The 17442-nt window shown below is 42.7% G+C and overlaps 1 protein-coding gene across 1 annotated transcript in view; it reads right to left on the bottom strand.

The window, feature by feature from the left end:
* Nucleotides 1-17442, bottom strand: part of MMS19 (MMS19 homolog, cytosolic iron-sulfur assembly component) — a gene marked incomplete in the record, with an annotated part of 95590 nt that overhangs the window by 53671 nt on the left and 24477 nt on the right. The window contains 4 exon segments of the mRNA XM_056530857.1: nucleotides 4269-4338; nucleotides 4430-4504; nucleotides 8246-8331; nucleotides 11028-11128. Of these exon segments, the coding sequence (XP_056386832.1) occupies nucleotides 4269-4338; nucleotides 4430-4504; nucleotides 8246-8331; nucleotides 11028-11128 (332 nt within the window).

Consider the following 17442-nt stretch of genomic DNA (forward strand, 5'->3'; position numbering starts at 1 on the left):
CACAGTGCTCTCTGCTGACACCTCTGTCCGTGTCAGGAACTGTCCAGAGCAGCATAGGTTTGCTATGGGGATTTTCTCCTGCTCTGGACAGTTCCTGATACGGGCATCAGGTGTCAGCAGAGAGCACTGTGGACAACACAAAAAAAGAAATTAAAAAAATAAAGAATTTCCTCTGTAGCAAACAGCTACTAAAAAGTACTGAAAGGATTAAGATTTTTTAATAGAAGTAATTTACAAATCTGTTTAACTTTCTGGCACCAGTTCATTTAAAAAAATAAAAATAAAAAAAGTTTTCCACCGGAGTAACCTTAATAACACTCAAACAGCAAAGATTTCTATGTTAGGGTCTATTCACACATAAAGTATTCTGTACAGATTTGATGCGCAGGATTTCAAGCTGTGTTCAGTCGTTCAGTTTACATTGAAATCTGCAGCAGAAAATCTGCGCAGAATACTGTACGTGTGAATACATCATTAAAGGGGTATTCCAGGAAAAAACGTCTTTTTATATATATATATATATATATATATATATATATATATATATATATATATATATATATATATATATCTCAACTGGCTCCGGAAAGTTAAACAGATTTGTAAATCAGAAGAAAAATGTGTATGTGCAGCTCACAATTACTAATCCACACCGAGGTCAAACTAGGGCATGCACCTATACCTTAGTTGCAAAAAAGGAAAGAAAACCAGAAACAAATACTTGTGCCTGGACCTTCTAGGTGAGTATGAATATAATGAATTTGGGTTAATAATTATAAAAAAAATAAATAGTGGGACGTGCTTCAATAATAATATATTAAATTTATTAAAATGACAATGTAAAAAGTTACTCCTCACAGGGCCCTGTGCGGAGAACACATAAGATACAGGCAATAGATATTAATGCATAAAAAATATATAGATGTACCACTGGTATATATAGTAGTTTCTTATGTGCAACAAGAAAATACCTATTCTCAATGCACAAAAACAAGCCACGTGCAGGCTAGAATAGTACGGTAATGAAGTGGCTAGTTACCACATTTAAATATATATAAGCAAAATGTGTCCTTATTTTATGTTAGACAGTTTGTAGCAATTCAAAATATGTTACCGGTCTTATGTAACAGTTCTGGCAGTCCGCACTGTGAACAAATAATATTGTAGCAGTGCCTGGATGGTAGGCGCACTGGATCCTCTGTGCGGCGGTCCCGGATGGTAACAAGAAGATAGCCTGGCAGAGTCCTTAGTAAGAGGCGGTGGTGGTCATCATAGGCTGTTGGCGCTGGCAGGCGCTGTAGCTGGAAAAGTTCTCACCGCTGGACTGCGATGCTGGCTGTGTGGGACCGGAGACCGCACACTGGATACGAGGAGCTCACCTCGTGTTGGCGGCGTGTGACGTCAGCAGATGTTGGAGCTGGAAACACTGCACCTCAGTTTGCTTTTACAAAGGCTGGACCGGACAGATGCTGGACTGGACTCACTGAAGTTCACAGAGGTCGAGGACACAATGCATACATAGCGTTTCATAGATAGCATTTATGCCAGTGGTTAATGCATGCAAGACTAGACGCGTTTCAGGGTGATATAATGCAACCCTTTGCTCAGTAGTCATAAAATTTGCCATGAACACTTGGAGCACGAATCCCACAAATTAACAAATTACTGAGTGATAATAAAAACACTAAATGGAATTATCGGATCAGTTACCTAGAGAGCAATATTTGTATAAAAGGCTATGGATATATGTCATTATATATATAAATTATTCATAGATATGGAAAAACATGGATAATTTTATAAATAAGGTTATTTTTACCAATGCGATTATCTATAGATAAAAATAACGTAAAAACGCATTAGGAGTGAATGTGAATAGAATCTGATAAATTTAATTTAACAACAAGACAAATTAAATGAAGGAATAGAATGTGTAAAAGGATGTGTAGACAACTTGCAGATGAGATACAATATAGTGCAATGCAAGTGAAAAATAAAAATAAAATAAAATAGAAAGAGAATAAGTAATATGTGAAAAATTATAAAAGAAAAATAAGAAAAAATATAGATAAATGAAATAAAATAAAAGATAAAATAAAGGTAGATGGAAAATAAATATAAAAATGAAAATAGTAATAAAAATAAAAGGTGAAAAAAATAAATAGAATAAATAGAAATAAAAAATAAAAAATACAAGTAGAAATAAATGCTAATAATTATGAATATGAAAATAAAAATATGAATAATAAAAATAAAAATATAATATATATTATTTTTATTTTTATTTCTATTCATATTTTTATATTCATATTCATAATTATTAGCATTTATTTCTACTTGTATTTTTTATTTCTATTTATTCTATTTATTTTTTTCACCTTTTATTTTTATTACTATTTTCATTTTTATATTTATTTATTTTCCATCTACCTTTATTTTATTTCATTTATCTATATTTTTTCTTATTTTTCTTTTATAATTTTTTCACATATTACTTATTCTCTTTCTATTTTATTTTATTTTTATTTTTCACTTGCATTGCACTATATTGTATCTCATCTGCAAGTTGTCTACACATCCTTTTACACATTCTATTCCTTCATTTAATTTGTCTTGTTGTAAAATTTAATTTATCAGATTCTATTCACATTCACTCCTAATGCGTTTTTACGTTATTTTTATCTATAGATAATCGCATTGGTAAAAATAACCTTATTTATAAAATTATCCATGTTTTTCCATATCTATGAATAATTTATATATATTATGACATATATCCATAGCCTTTTATACAAATATTGCTCTCTAGGTAACTGATCCGATAATTCCATTTAGTGTTTTTATTATCACTCAGTAATTTGTTAATTTGTGGGATTCGTGCTCCAAGTGTTCATGGCAAATTTTATGACTACTGAGGAAAGGGTTGCATTATATCACCCTGAAACGCGTCTAGTCTTGCATGCATTAACCACTGGCATAAACGCTATCTATGAAGCGCTATGTATGCATTGTGTCCGCGACCTCTGTGAACTTCAGTGAGTCCAGTCCAGCATCTGTCCGGTCCAGCCTTTGTAAAAGCAAACTGAGGTGCAGTGTTTCCAGCTCCAACACCTGCTGACGTCACACGCCGCCAACACGAGGTGAGCTCCTCGTATCCAGTGTGCGGTCTCCGGTCCCACACAGCCAGCATCGCAGTCCAGCGGTGAGAACTTTTCCAGCTACAGCGCCTGCCAGCGCCAACGGTCCTCCGGCAGCTTTTCCACCTCGGCGCCTGCCAGCGCCAACAGCCTATGATGACCACCACCGCCTCTTACTAAGGACTCTGCCAGGCTATCTTCTTGTTACCATCCGGGACTGCCGCACAGAGGATCCAGTGCGCCTACCATCCAGGCACTGCTACAATATTATTTGTTCACAGTGCGGACTGCCAGAACTGTTACATAAGACCGGTAACATATTTTTAATTGCTACAAACTGTCTAACATAAAATAAGGACACATTTTGCTTATATATATTTAAATGTGGTAACTAGCCACTTCATTACCGTACTATTCTAGCCTGCACGTGGCTTGTTTTTGTGCATTGAGAATAGGTATTTTCTTGTTGCACATAAGAAACTACTATATATACCAGTGGTACATCTATATATTTTTTATGCATTAATATCTATTGCCTGTATCTTATGTGTTCTCCGCACAGGGCCCTGTGAGGAGTAACTTTTTACATTGTCATTTTAATAAATTTAATATATTATTATTGAAGCACGTCCCACTATTTTTTATTTTTATAATTATTAACCCAAATTCATTATATTCATACTCACCAAGAAGGTCCGGGCACAAGTATTTGTTTCAGATTTGTAAATTACTTCTATTAAAAAATCGTAATCCTTTCAGTACTTATGAGCTTCTGAAGTTAAGGTTGTTCTTTTCTGCCTAAGTGATCTCTGATGACACGTGTCTCGGGAAACGCCCAGTTTAGAAGCAAATCCCCATAGCAAACCTCTTCTAAACTGGGCGTTTCCCGAGACACGTGTCATCAGAGATTACTTAGACAGAAAAGAACAACCTTAACTTCAGAAGCTCATAAGTACTGAAAGGATAAAGATTTTTTAATAGAAGTAATTTACAAATCTGTTTAACTTTCTGAAGCCTGTAGATATATATAAAAAAAAGTTTTTTCCTGGAACACCCCTTTAAAAGGCTACTCTAGTTCAGGAACACTGATTCAAAGGATTGGGGATCAATGTCTGACTACTCCTTTAATACCTTCTTCCTTGTTGTTCATAAAATTGGTGATGATCATGTAGACGGTATAACGGTCCAGCTGCATTAAAGACTAGAAGACAAGGAAAGAGAGATTAAGAGTCAATCGCTCAGAAGTCAGAGATTGCACAATACAATAGTAGGATGGGGGTGGAGATATTTACCTGGACGTGGACTTCCTGGAATATGGATTTTAGCACGGACACTACTAGGCCAGCAGGGAAGACCACAGACATACTCTACAAAGAAAACCCAGGATTAGATCTACATCTGGTTGTATTTGTGTGTTTTACTGTTTGTATAATCCAGTGTTTCCCAACCAGAGTGCCTCCAGCTGTTGCAAAACTACAACTCCCAGCAGGCCCGGACAGCCTTTGGCTGTACGGGCATGCTGGTAGTTGTAGTTTTGCAAAAGCTGGAGGCACCCTGGTTGAGAAACACTGGTATAGTCTATTAGGGCATTAAAGGAGTAGTCCAGTGGTGAAAAACGTATCCCCTGGATCGCGGGGGGGGGGGGGTCCGACCGCTGGGGCCCCCTGCGATCTCTCTGTACGGGGCCCCGGCTCTCTGGCCAGATAGTGGGTGTCCACCAACGCATGAAGCGGCGGCCGACACGCCCCCTCAATACATCGCTATGGCAGAGCCGGAGATTGCCGAAGGCAGCGCTCCGGCTCTGCCATAGAGTTGTTTTGAGGGGGCGTGTCAGCCACCGCTTCGTGCGGAGGTACGACACGCCCCTACAGGATCTGCAACTTATCCCCTGGGGAGCCCCGGGATCCCCGCTGCGGCACAGTTCGCTCTGTGCGTAATGACGGGCGATACAGGGGACGGAGCAGCATGACGTCATGGCTCCGCCCCTCGTGACATCACGGGCCGTCCCCTTAATGCAAGTCTATGGCAGGGGGCGTGACGACCGCCGCGCCCGCTCCCATAGACTTGTATTGTAAGGGACGGACCGTGACGTCATGAGGGGCGGAGCAGTGACGTAACGATGCTCCGGCCCCTGTATTGGGCGTCATTAAGTGCAGAGCGAACTCTCTCTGTACAGTAATGATAGCGCGGTGCCGCAGCGGGGATCCCAGGGGTCCCCAGCAGCGGGACCACGGCGATCTAACATCTTATCCCCTATCCTTTGGATAGGGGATAAGATGTCTAGGGGCGGAGTACCCCTTTAAGGGGGATGAACCTCTATTTTATTCTTATTCCTAGGACAACAAGTTTTTTGTAAGAGTGCCATAGAGCCAATAACAGCCTGACTATAAGGCTTCTTTCACACTACAAAATTACCCCGTTTTAAAGATCCGTACGAAGTTCCGTCTGAAAATCAGCTTTAAAACGGCAGTTACAAAATCCTATACGGCCGGTAGAAAATCCCATTATAGGCTATGGGATTTTTCTAATTGCAGTTTTAACCCGTTATAGCCCGTTATTTTGTGATGGAAGATAGTAACGGGAGAAATAGTGCATGTACAATTTCTCCCGTTACGATCTTCCGTCACAGCTGCTGCATGATCCACAGGAAGTTCTTTTCTTTTTGAATTTCTTTTCTGTCTGACCACAGTGCTCTCTGCTGACACCTCTGTCCATGTCAGGAACTGTCCAGAGGAGGAGAGGTTTGCTATGGGGATTTGCTCCTACTTTGGATAGTTTCTAAAATGGACAGAGGTGTCAGCAGAGAGCACTGTGGTCAGACAGAAAAGGAAATTCAAAAAGAAAAGAACTTCCTGTGGATCATACAGCAGCTGATAAGTACTGGAAGGATTAAGTTTTTGAAATGGAAGTAATTTACAAATCAGTTTAACTTTCTGGCACCGGTTGATTTAAAGAAAAATGTTTTCCAGCGAAGCACACCTTTAAAGGGATACTCCAGTTCTTTTCTGTCTGACCACAGTGCTCTCAGCTGACACCCTCTGTCCATGTCAGGAACTGCAGGAGCAAATCCTCAGAGCAAACCTCTCCTGCTCTGGACAGTTCCTGACATGGACAGAGGTGTCAGCAGAGAGCACTGTGGTCAGACCGGAAAGAACTACACAACTTCCTGTGGAGTATACAGCAGCTGATAAGTACTGGAAGGATTAAGATTTTTTTAATAGAAGTAATTTACAAATCTGTTTAACTTTCTGGCACCAGTTGATTTTAAAAATTGTTTTCCACTGGAGTACCCCTTTAAATCACAGGAACACTTTTAAATAACCCTCCAAAAAAAAAAAAAAAATGCACAACAAAGATTGGATGTAAAAATAAATAAATCTTTATTATAACGCTTCAAAAAGTATTTTTGTCTTTCTATTGTATCTTTTACCATGAAGAGCCAATGTTTAGTTGTATCTCTGAGCATTGTCTAGTGATGTGCATAGTGCCTCTGTTTTATGGATATTATTGCTATTTTATCTAATCTTTTAATGTTGTGCATCATTTTTTGGAGGTTAACCTATGCTGATGCACAACTACTTAGCATTTTAGTGTCTTTTTTTTTTTTTTGAGGACGACACATTAAAAGGAGAACTCCAGCCACAATTAAAGGGGTATTCCAGGCCAAAACTTATATATATATATATATATATATATATATATATATATATATATATATATATATATATGTATATATATATATATATATGTATATATATATATATATATATATATATATATATATATATATATATATTTATTAAATGGCTCCGGAAAGTTAAACAGATTTGTAAATTACTTCTATTAAAAAATCTTAATCCTTCCAATAGTTATTAGCTTCTGAAGTTGAGTTGTTGTTTTCTGTCTAACTGCTCTCTGATGACTCACGTCCCGGGAGCTGTGCAGTTCCTATGGGGATATTCTCCCATCATGCAAGGGATATTCTCCCATCATGCACAGCTCCTGGGACGTAACATCATCATTGAGCAGTTAGACAGAAAACTTCAGAAGCTAATAACTATTGGAAGGATTAAGATTTTTTAATAGAAGTAATTTACAAATCTGTTTAACTTTCCGGAGCCAGTTGATATATATATATATATATATAAAAAAAAAAGGTTTTGCCTGGAATACCCCTTTAACTTATCCCCTATCCACAGGATAGAGCAGTGGTCTCCAACATGCGGACCTCCAGATGTTGCAAAACTACAATTCCCAGCATGCCCGGACAGCCGTTGGCTGTCCGGGCATGCTGGGAGTTGTAGTTTTGCAACATCTGGAGGTCCGCAGGTTGGAGACCACTTTGATAGAGGATAAGTAGCTGATCGCAGGGGGTCCAAACGCTGGGATCCCCCGCAATCTCTAAGATGGGACCGTGGATCTGTTTTTGAGGATCGTGCATAGTCTACCAGTAGGCATCATGTGCGCCATTCTTTTCAATGGGAGCGCCAATGATACCCGAGTGCTGTACTCGAGTCTTTTCAGGGCTTCCATAGAAATTAAAGGGGTTATCCAGAAAAAAACTTTTTGTTATATACCAACTTTCTCCAGAAAGTTAAACAGATTTGTAAATTACTTCTATTAAAAAAATCTTAATCCTTTCAGTACTTATGAGCTGCTGAAGTTGAGTTGTTCTTTTCTGTCTATGTGCTCTCTGATGACACCTGTCTCGGGAACTGTCCAGAGTAGAAGCAAATCCCCATAGCAAACCTATTCTGCTCTGTGCAGTTCCCGAAATAAGCAGAGATGTCAGCAGAGAGCACTGCTGCCAGACAGAAAAGAACTCAACTTCAGCAGCTGATAATTATTGGAAGGATTAAGATTTTCTTTAATAGAATTATTTTACAAATCTGTTTAACTTTCTGGAGCCAGCTGATATATATATATATATATATATATATATATATATATATATAAATAAAAGTTTTTCCCTGGAATACCCCTTTAATGCAGCACAAGCTCCTCACTGAGAGCTGCGATGTGGATGGGGGATAAGTTAATTTTTGCTGGATTTCTCCTAAAATAAGCCAAGGACAGTAATGCAAAGACTATGGCATACAAATACTTACCAGTGCCTTAAGTCCCTTCAGGACATACGGGGTAATGACATGGTGATCCTTCAGTCTGTTTTCATAAAAAACAACCAGGACTTCCACTAAGAAAAAAGAAAAAAAAAAAATCACCCAATAAACGAGTTGCACTCAAACATTACAGCTTTCACCACAGCCGTCACCCATCTTTCCTTGAATCCTGAATGGCTAATATATCAATTTAGCAAAAAGAATAAAACAGGGGATGGGCCAATGGAGGCGGCTTAGAACGGCAGAACTCTAGGACTACACACTACAGAGGACGTTTTATTTAGGGATGCATGCACCCGAAACGCGTCAAGATGTGAATGGGTGGGTCTGTGCAGGCGTGATTTTGTGTACCTTCTGCTTACTTGGAATAAAGCTGCATTCTTTTAACCCCTTAAGGACACAGCCCATGTCCTTAAAGGGGTACTCCACCAATAGACATACAAATAGACATACTCCCCTATACAAAAGGAAAGAGGATAAGAAGTCTGATCACAGGGTCCCGCCACTGTGGACCCCCGCGCTCTCTGCTGCAGCACCCCAGACATCCGGTTCATGGAGCGAACTTCGCTCCGTGTCGGTTGACTGCTGATGCGGGGCAGAGGCTCATGATGTCACGGACACGCCCCCCTCAATGCAAGTATATGGGAGGGGGCATGAGGGCAGTCACGCTGCCTCCGATAGACTTGCATTGAGAGGGCGTGGCCATGACTTCACGAGCCTCCGGCCCTACACCTGACGCTCTAAACCAGTGGTCTTCAACCTAGGGACCTCCAGATGTTGCAAAACTACAACTCCCAGCATGCCCGGACAGCCATCGGCTGTCCGGGCATGCTGGAAGTTGTAGTTTTGAAACATCTGGAGGCTCGCAGGTTGAAGACCACTGCTCTAAACGAACGCCAGGTGAAGCAGGGAGATCGCGGGGGTCCCCAGCAGTGGGACCCGCACAATCAGACATCTTATCCCTTATCCTTTGGATAGGGGATAAAATGTCTAGGGGGCGAAGTACCCCTTTAAGGACACAGCCAATGTTATGTTTGCATTTTAGCTTTTCCCTCCGCACCCAAAACATGTCAAGATGTGAACGGCTGGTCTGTGCAAGTGTGATTTCGTGTACCTTCTGCTAAAGTGGAATAAAGCTGCATTCGTGTAAAGGAGACCCTAGACAGTTATCCCTTATCTGCAGGATAGGGGATATGTGATCGCAGGGGGTCCAACATCCCCCCCCCCGCGATCTCCTGTATGGGGCCCCGACTCTTCCGTGCAGGAGGAGTGTTGGCTGCAGCAGTGCGCCTCCTCCATGTATCTCTATAGGAGAGGTGGAGATGCGCCTCTCACCTAGAGTTGTATGGAGGGGCGGTGTTGAATACCTCATTGAGGTCCCAGTGGTCACCCCCCCCTGCGGATAGGGGATAAGTGTCTAACACTGTAGTACTCCTTTAAGTGCTGGATTGTCTGAACAGCCAGATAAAGTACAGCATGAGGGAGAAGATTGATAGTAGGGATCGACCGATATCGATTTTTTTTAGGGCCGATACCGATAATCTGTGACCTTTCAGGCCGATATACCGGAATATCGGTATAAATTCCCGGCTAAGTCATCGGCTATTCCCCCCCCCCGCAGAAGCCGCTGCAGATCAATGATTTAAAGTGGGCGCTTTAAATCAATGAACTGCAGCGGCTTTTGCGGGGCCAGAGACCACCGCCGCCACCCGCTTCTCTCCCCCTGCCTGTCCTGGAGTCCTCCCTAGTCTAACCACCACTGCCGTTGCCCCATTGTCTCCCCCATCCCCGGTTTTATAATTACCTGTTCCCAGGGCCCGCGTTACTTTTGACTCCGGCTGCGTCCTGAGCTGTCACTGTGCGCAATGACGGTGACGACGCGTTCAGGACGTCACTCATCATTGCGCAGCGCACAGGACGCCGCAGGAACCAGAAGTAGCGCGGACCCCGGGAACACGTCATTATAAAACCAGGGATGGGGAGGCAATGGGGCAGCAGCGGCGGCGGTCTCTGGCCGGGGAGGCGGGGCATTATCGGCAAGCTAATTGCAGATACCGATAATGTCCAAAATCGTGAATATCGGACGATAATCGGTCGATCCCTAATTGATAGGAGTGCAGGATCAAACTACACAGGGTTCACCTATAGTCTGTAACCAGAGACACAGGTCTGCATAGGAGCTGCGGGCAAAAAAACGGTAGGAGATGTTACATCAAGATTATCTGCAAAGCTACATGAACCTACAAATGCAATTCTCCTGAATTAACCTTAAAACAATTCCACATTGTTACTGCTGAGCACATGACTTGACGGTTTTAATAGTTTGCAGATTATAGTTATTCTACCGCAGATCATCAGCACAGAAATATCTCTTTTTTTTCCCCTATGACTCAGGCATATGTCAGATAATAAAGGCATTCCACATCATACAGACAACCGCTGTGTCTGGTCTTATTAATATCCTATTCAGCTATTTTATGTTACTATGTTTTTGCTGAGCTCACTCGCCGCTTCATATGCTGTTGTTCTGATGCCAGCGCACAATGAGCAGAATCCATACCAGCAAGCCCAGCGTGGTGACGGCAAACATCTGGGATGTGCCCATTACCAAGACAATTACTGGGGAACATAATGGCTTCTAAATCAAAGCAAAACATCTGCTGTAACACAGCGGAGTCATCCGGCAAATCACAATGTGTCCTGACGGAGGATCATAAAACGTGAGAGGCGCTCAGGAGGGCTCCTGGGGGACCAACAGGACTCAACGTACCTTCCTTTTCTTTTAGGCTGGCATAACACTGTAGTAAGACCTCTGAAAGGAGCTCGACGCCACGGCCTCTGGTTCTGGGTTCAGGGTTTGCCAGACAGGAACTAGGTTAAAAATAAATAAAAGCATATGTACATATGATAACGATAAACTGCACTGTAATGTATATGTGTGTATATATATATATATATATAATTTTTTATTTTTTTGACATATTCAATAAGGGTAGGGCCACATGTAGCGCATTTCTAACCAACAAAATCCCCCGAGGATTTCAGGGCAATAATATACTCAACAACTTTGAGCATTCAAGGCTGCTTAATAAAATAATTTGCTAGCCATCCGCCCCCCGACGTTTCGTCAGACCGCGCTGACTTTATCAAGGGAGTCCGGCTAAAGCCGGACTCCCTTGATAAAGTCAGCGTGGTCTGACGAAACGTCGGGGAGCGGATGGCTAGCGAATTATTTTAATAAGCAGCCGTGAATGCCAGTGAACACGTGTCAGCAAGCGTCCTTAGCTATTAGCTAGGACATATCCTTAAAGGACTCTATAATAGGGCTGGGCGGTATACCGGTTCATTGTTGCGGGCCGCCGGCACTGACACACTATACTGTACGCTGTATGCCTATGCCCGGGCTGCAAAAGATAAACAAAATAAACTTTAACTCACCTTCCCCCGTCGGTCCATACCTGCTTCCTGGGGACGGGAATGTCGGAGAGCCGTCAGCCTATCACCGTCCGCAGCGATGTTCCGCCTCGGCCGGTGATAGGTTGAGCCCACTGTCATGTAAGAAGCCGGCGGAACATCGCTGTGGCTGGTGACAGGCTAACGGCTCTCCGACGTTCCCGTCCCCATGAAGAGTGTGAGGCCGACGTAGGAAGGTGCGTTGAAGTTTATTTTGTTTATCTTTTGCAGCCCGGGCATAGGGATACAGCGCACAGTATAGAGTGTCAGCGCCGGCAGCCGCAACAAACAGGAGGACGAGGGCAGCGTTTGCGGGTGATATGTGAGTATTTACCCCAATGGGGACAGCGCAGCGCTGGGCTGATAATTTGGGGGGGGGGAAATACCGTTATACTGTGGAGCCGCCATAAGTTACAAAAATTCCGTGATACACATATTTCACCATACCGCACAGCCCTACCCTATACATATATGGCCGCATAGACTTTTCAATCGGAGCACAGGCTGTGTTTTTAAAACACCAGTCACATTTTCTGTCTAAATATTTTAAGAGTAATTAATAAAGTATTAAAGATTTTTTTTTTGGGGGGGGATTTCTAGTTTAGGGCTAACACCTTTGGGGGGGGTCACCCCTAAAGTTGTTGAGTATCTGCAGTGTATTTGACGCTGCGGATGCGCTACTGTCCATCCCCATAGTGTGTCTCCAGCTGTGCCCATGTGTCCTGCTCGCAGCAGCAATCTGCCGCTACAAGCAGACACAGAGCGAGCTGCTAGTTGCGCACGTGCAGCTCTCCAGACATCGCGGCTCCTCCTCCTACTCCATGAGCTAGGCCAAGAGCAGCCGCAATGTCTGGACTACAATGTGCACGCGCCAGACTCCCTCGTGGTGACGGATTGCTGATGCGAGCAGGACACACGGGCACAACTAGGCACACTCTGGGGACAGGGAGTAACTCATCTGCAGCGTCAAAAACACTGCAGATGCGCTTTGTGTGACCCTACTCTATATGTATTTTTTTTTTTTTGGTACACATTAAAAAAAAGTCAGAAGGCCCCACTTGCATATTTCATCGTCTGCTTAAAGTGTCTGTCATTAAAAAAAAAAAAGAAAGTATGTAGCAGAGACCCTTCGTAATAAGTCCCATGTAGCAGAAAAAGGAAGGAATGTACAGTAAGTTACCAGTTCTCATGTCTAAAGGACAAAACAGTCCAAGTCATAGTATTTTTCTATTATTTATATATTATATATATATATATATATATATATATATATACGCACAACAATTCAACCCACACCAGGGTGCAATGGAGGAATAAAGAAACTTTTCTTGCATTAATACTGCCTGCTGAATAACGCCACAGAGGAATGTCAAATGTTTTAATCAGCCAGGATCTGAGTGTTTAGACCCCAATGATCTCTAAAATGAGCTGGGAAAAGCACACGGTCACGCGTTTCACTACCCGGCAGCTGCCTTGGTCACTGCATGAGACAAGCTCCATAGACTTATAATGAAGCTCTTCTCATGTTGTAAGTCGGGGAGTGAAGAGCCCAGCAGTGTGCTTCTCCCGGCTTGTTTTGGAGATCGGTGGGGAACACTCAGACCCTGCCACGTCGCAAAACTTTTTTCTAATGATAGGTAAACTTTAAGTGGTCAAGTGTAATTCAGGAAAGCTGCAACACGTAAATACCTCCCAAGCATAAAGTGGCACTATATGGCACTCATGGAAGTCAATAGGTGACTATGTCATACAGGGTTTCCCAACCAGGGTGCCTCCAGCTGTTGCAATACTACAACTCCCAGCATGCCCGGACAGCCGAAGCTGTCCGAGCATGCTGGGAGTTGTAGTTTTCCAACAGTTTGACACACCCTGGTTGGAAAACACTGATGTAATACATGGCTACATTAAAGGGGTACTCTGGTGGAAAACTTATTTATTTATTTTTATTTTTTAAATCAACTGGTGTCAGAAAGTTAAACAGATTTGTAAATTACTTCTATTAAAAAAACTTTACCCTTCCAGTACTTATTAGCAGCTGTGTGCTACAGAGGAAATTATTTTCTTTTGGTAATTCTTTTTTGTCTTGTCCACAGTGCTCTCTGCTGACACCTCTGTCCAAGTAAGGAACTGTCCAGAGCAGCGTAGGTTTGCTATGAGGATTTTTCTCCTGCTCTGGACAGTTCCTGACACGGACAGAGGTGTCAGCAGAGAGCACTGTGGACAAGAAAAAAAAAAAAAATTCAAAAAGAAAAGAATTTCCTCTGTAGCATACAGCTGCAAAAAAGTACTGGAAGGATAAAGATTTTTTTTTTACTAGAAGTAATTTACAAATCTCAATAGTAATATATTAACCACACCTCAAGGATGATACACGATGAACAAAAATTATAGACAGTTAGATTGATAGAAATGCAGAACACTTTACTATACAATGTTTGTCACAATATAAAATCAATTAAAAAATTTATTTGATAAAACATAAATAAAAATAAGACTGATAAAGCAATAGTGTATATAATGTTTTACCATTGGGCCCTAATGGTATATGGAATTGAATATAGCACTGCTGTTTGGGTGGTTGTTAGGTTATCGGCCGATTGTCCGCCATAAACTGTTAGTCCGGCAAATATGTGGCTATAGTGTGAAACAGTGTTTGGTTGACAGACTAGATTGTTCAGATTAATAGGAATTGGTTGTCTCTCACCCTGTCCGCTGGTCTCCATACTGTGACGGGCCAATGATGGTAAAATTGCTGTGTTGTAGGCGATGGTTAGAATCCGTCTGGCGGCGGGGGCTCTGGCAAGAGACTCCCACATCGGAGGTCCGTAGCGGCGGCGTGCGGCTGTGTTGGTATTGGACCTCTACTTAGCAAGCCAGATCGGGATAGTTGTACATACAACAGCGTCTGTGCGGCAGGTAGGTAGGTAGGTGAGGCTCCCAGCTGGTGTGATAAAAAGATGAACGGTTTGTTTCAATCAATGTGCCGGCTTCTGGAGGAGCAGTGCGTATTTCTAATGCTCTATTCAGACTGTATCCAGACCTAGACGCGTTTCAGGGCACTTCAATAGACCCCTTCTTCAGTAGGTAAAGAATATAAGTGACAGCAGCAAAGACTCTTTTTTTATGGTCAGTCCACATATGTTTTTCATTAGTGAGATAAGTTAAATCTGTGGAGTGGACTTGGAACACACAGAAAACAATGTTGGATTCATGGATCTTAAATGGGAACAGGATTCAATAATATAAATACTTCTATATACTTTATTTTAAAATAGATTTATAATAACAGACCGATATTGTGTTTATCAGGATTTGTGACCTTTTTACATAAGGAAGAAAAATAGAGAATTAGTCATATGGACCCTTTATAGACTGCCAGCATAGCGCTGACTGGTCCTATGGTGGTGTTCACACATCAAAGTATTACCGTGAAGGGATTTGAATGGTAATCTGAATTGTTACTTATGAAAACATACCCAAAATAGTGTAATTGGACAAAAATATATATTACAAATAATATAGTAATTGTTATAAACCCGTGTATTTAATCTGCCTGCATAATGTTGCCAGATTTTTCATGTTTGTTCACCAGTTAAACTGATATGTTGAAGGTGATGTGTAAAATAAATGAATATATATTATAACTGATGTAAGTGTTTGAAGACCACTGGGTTAATATGTGTCTTTCAAACTTTTATAAAAACTTTTTTATTTAACTTTTTTTTTTTTTTACACTTTAGTAGACTTCTAGGAGGAATCATTAGATTCCTCAGACAGATGAATAGATTCTATTGAACTCTATTAATCTGTGTGCTCTGTCATCCATTGATAGCGCCTGGTCCAGCCAGGATCTATCAATGACAGAGCGGGAAAGCAGGGAACAGAGGTAAGTCCTCCGGCTACCTCCATAGTGGATCTCCCCCCGCGATCGCGCTGCGGGAGGGCGATCCACCCCACTAGCCCACCAGGGAGCATTCACATGTCCCTTTAGATGCCGCTGTCAGCTTTGACAGCAGCGATCTAAAGGGTTAATAGCCAGCCGCGGCGATCGCCGCATGCTGGCTATTAGCGGCGGCCCCCGGCTACTGAGAACAGCCAGGGGCTGCAGAGTATGGAGCGGGCAGGAATCCGGAGCCCGCTCCATACATACTGCAGAGCGCCGCAAGCATCTCCCCGTGCAGACGTGCGACCACTCCTCCCCTCAGCTCTCCGAAGCTACAGCTGGGGGGAGTGAAGGCAGAGGACGCAGGTCTGCACGGGGAGCAAGAAGCCACGCCCCCCTCATCTCCCCCCGCACGTCTGCAGAGCAAGAAGCCACACCCCCTCATCTCCCCTCGCACGTCTGCAGAGCAAGAAGCCACGCCCCCTCATCTCCTCCCGTACGTCTGCAGAGCAAGAAGCCACGCCCCCTAATCTCCCCCCGCACGTCTGCAGAGCAAGAAGCCACGCCCCCTCATCCCCCCCCCCCGCACGTCTGCAGAGCAGGGGAAAGAAGACAAATACACAGCTTCTCATCTCCCCTGCTCTGCTTCGGAGGACACAGGCTGCAGAGTATGGAGCGGGCAGGAGTCAGCAGCCCACTCCATACAGACTGCAGATCGCCGCCGCACTTGTCAGGTCTGGTCCTGCTTGCCCGAAGCCGGGCTAAGGGCCGGACAAATTCACCTGCCCGGCGCCCAAAACTGCTAGTCCCGGGCGTCGGGCGATAGGAATTCTACATCCCTGTATATAATTATATTTAATTTCTATACATTTTTTTTCCATATTTATATATATATATATATATATATATATATATATATATATATATATATATATTTGTATACAATTATTCATTCTAACATCATTTTTACCAACATCAGTCCCATTCTCACAACAAATCCTTATATTCTATTCTCACTTCTGTTATTCAATCACTCCTATACCTCATTTCTCCATATACACGCAATATATTTCATTCACAAGACATTTATTTTCACTATTATTATCAATTTCTGTATATTTCACACACATATTCATACACACCCATACGGACAGTCTCATCAATGAATATCAACTACATTTCTGCCACACGATAGACACTTACATCAGTTATAATATATATTCATTTATTTTACACATCACCTTCAACAGATCAGTATAAGTAACAATTCAGACCACTGGTGAACAAACATGAAAAATCTGGCAACATTACCGCGTTTCTCCGAAAATAAGACCGGGTCTTATATTAATTTTAGTCACAAAACACACACTAGGGCTTATTTTCAGGGAAGGGCTTATGTACCGTAACAACATACATTGCCCCCCCCCCAACGTCCGGTCCCCCCCCCGCCAGTTTATCAGCCCAGCGCTGCACCCCACATTGGGTGGCTAATCATACCGTATGTCACCCGCGAGTGCTGCTTCTCCCCCCCCCCCCCCTGTCAAATAATTATCAGCCGCTGTGCTGTACTTTGTATTCCTGTGCCCGGGCTGCAAATATTGAAAAACAAACTTTGACTTACCTTCGCACTCCGTTTCCCCGTTGCTAAGGAACCGGCCTCATGGTCCCTCCGCTGTTATTGCTGCTTCCTGGTGTTGGGACGTCTCAGAGCCTTCAGCCTTTCAACGGCCGCAGCGATGTCCCGCCTCTGCCGATGATAGGCTGAGCCCACTGTCATGTAAGAAGCCGGCCGGCTCCTTACATGACAATGAGCTCAGCCTATCATCGGCCGAGGCCGGACATCGCTGCG

Source organism: Hyla sarda, chromosome 7 (genome assembly GCF_029499605.1).
Source record: "Hyla sarda isolate aHylSar1 chromosome 7, aHylSar1.hap1, whole genome shotgun sequence".
In the NCBI taxonomy this organism is placed as follows: Eukaryota; Metazoa; Chordata; class Amphibia; order Anura; family Hylidae; genus Hyla; species Hyla sarda.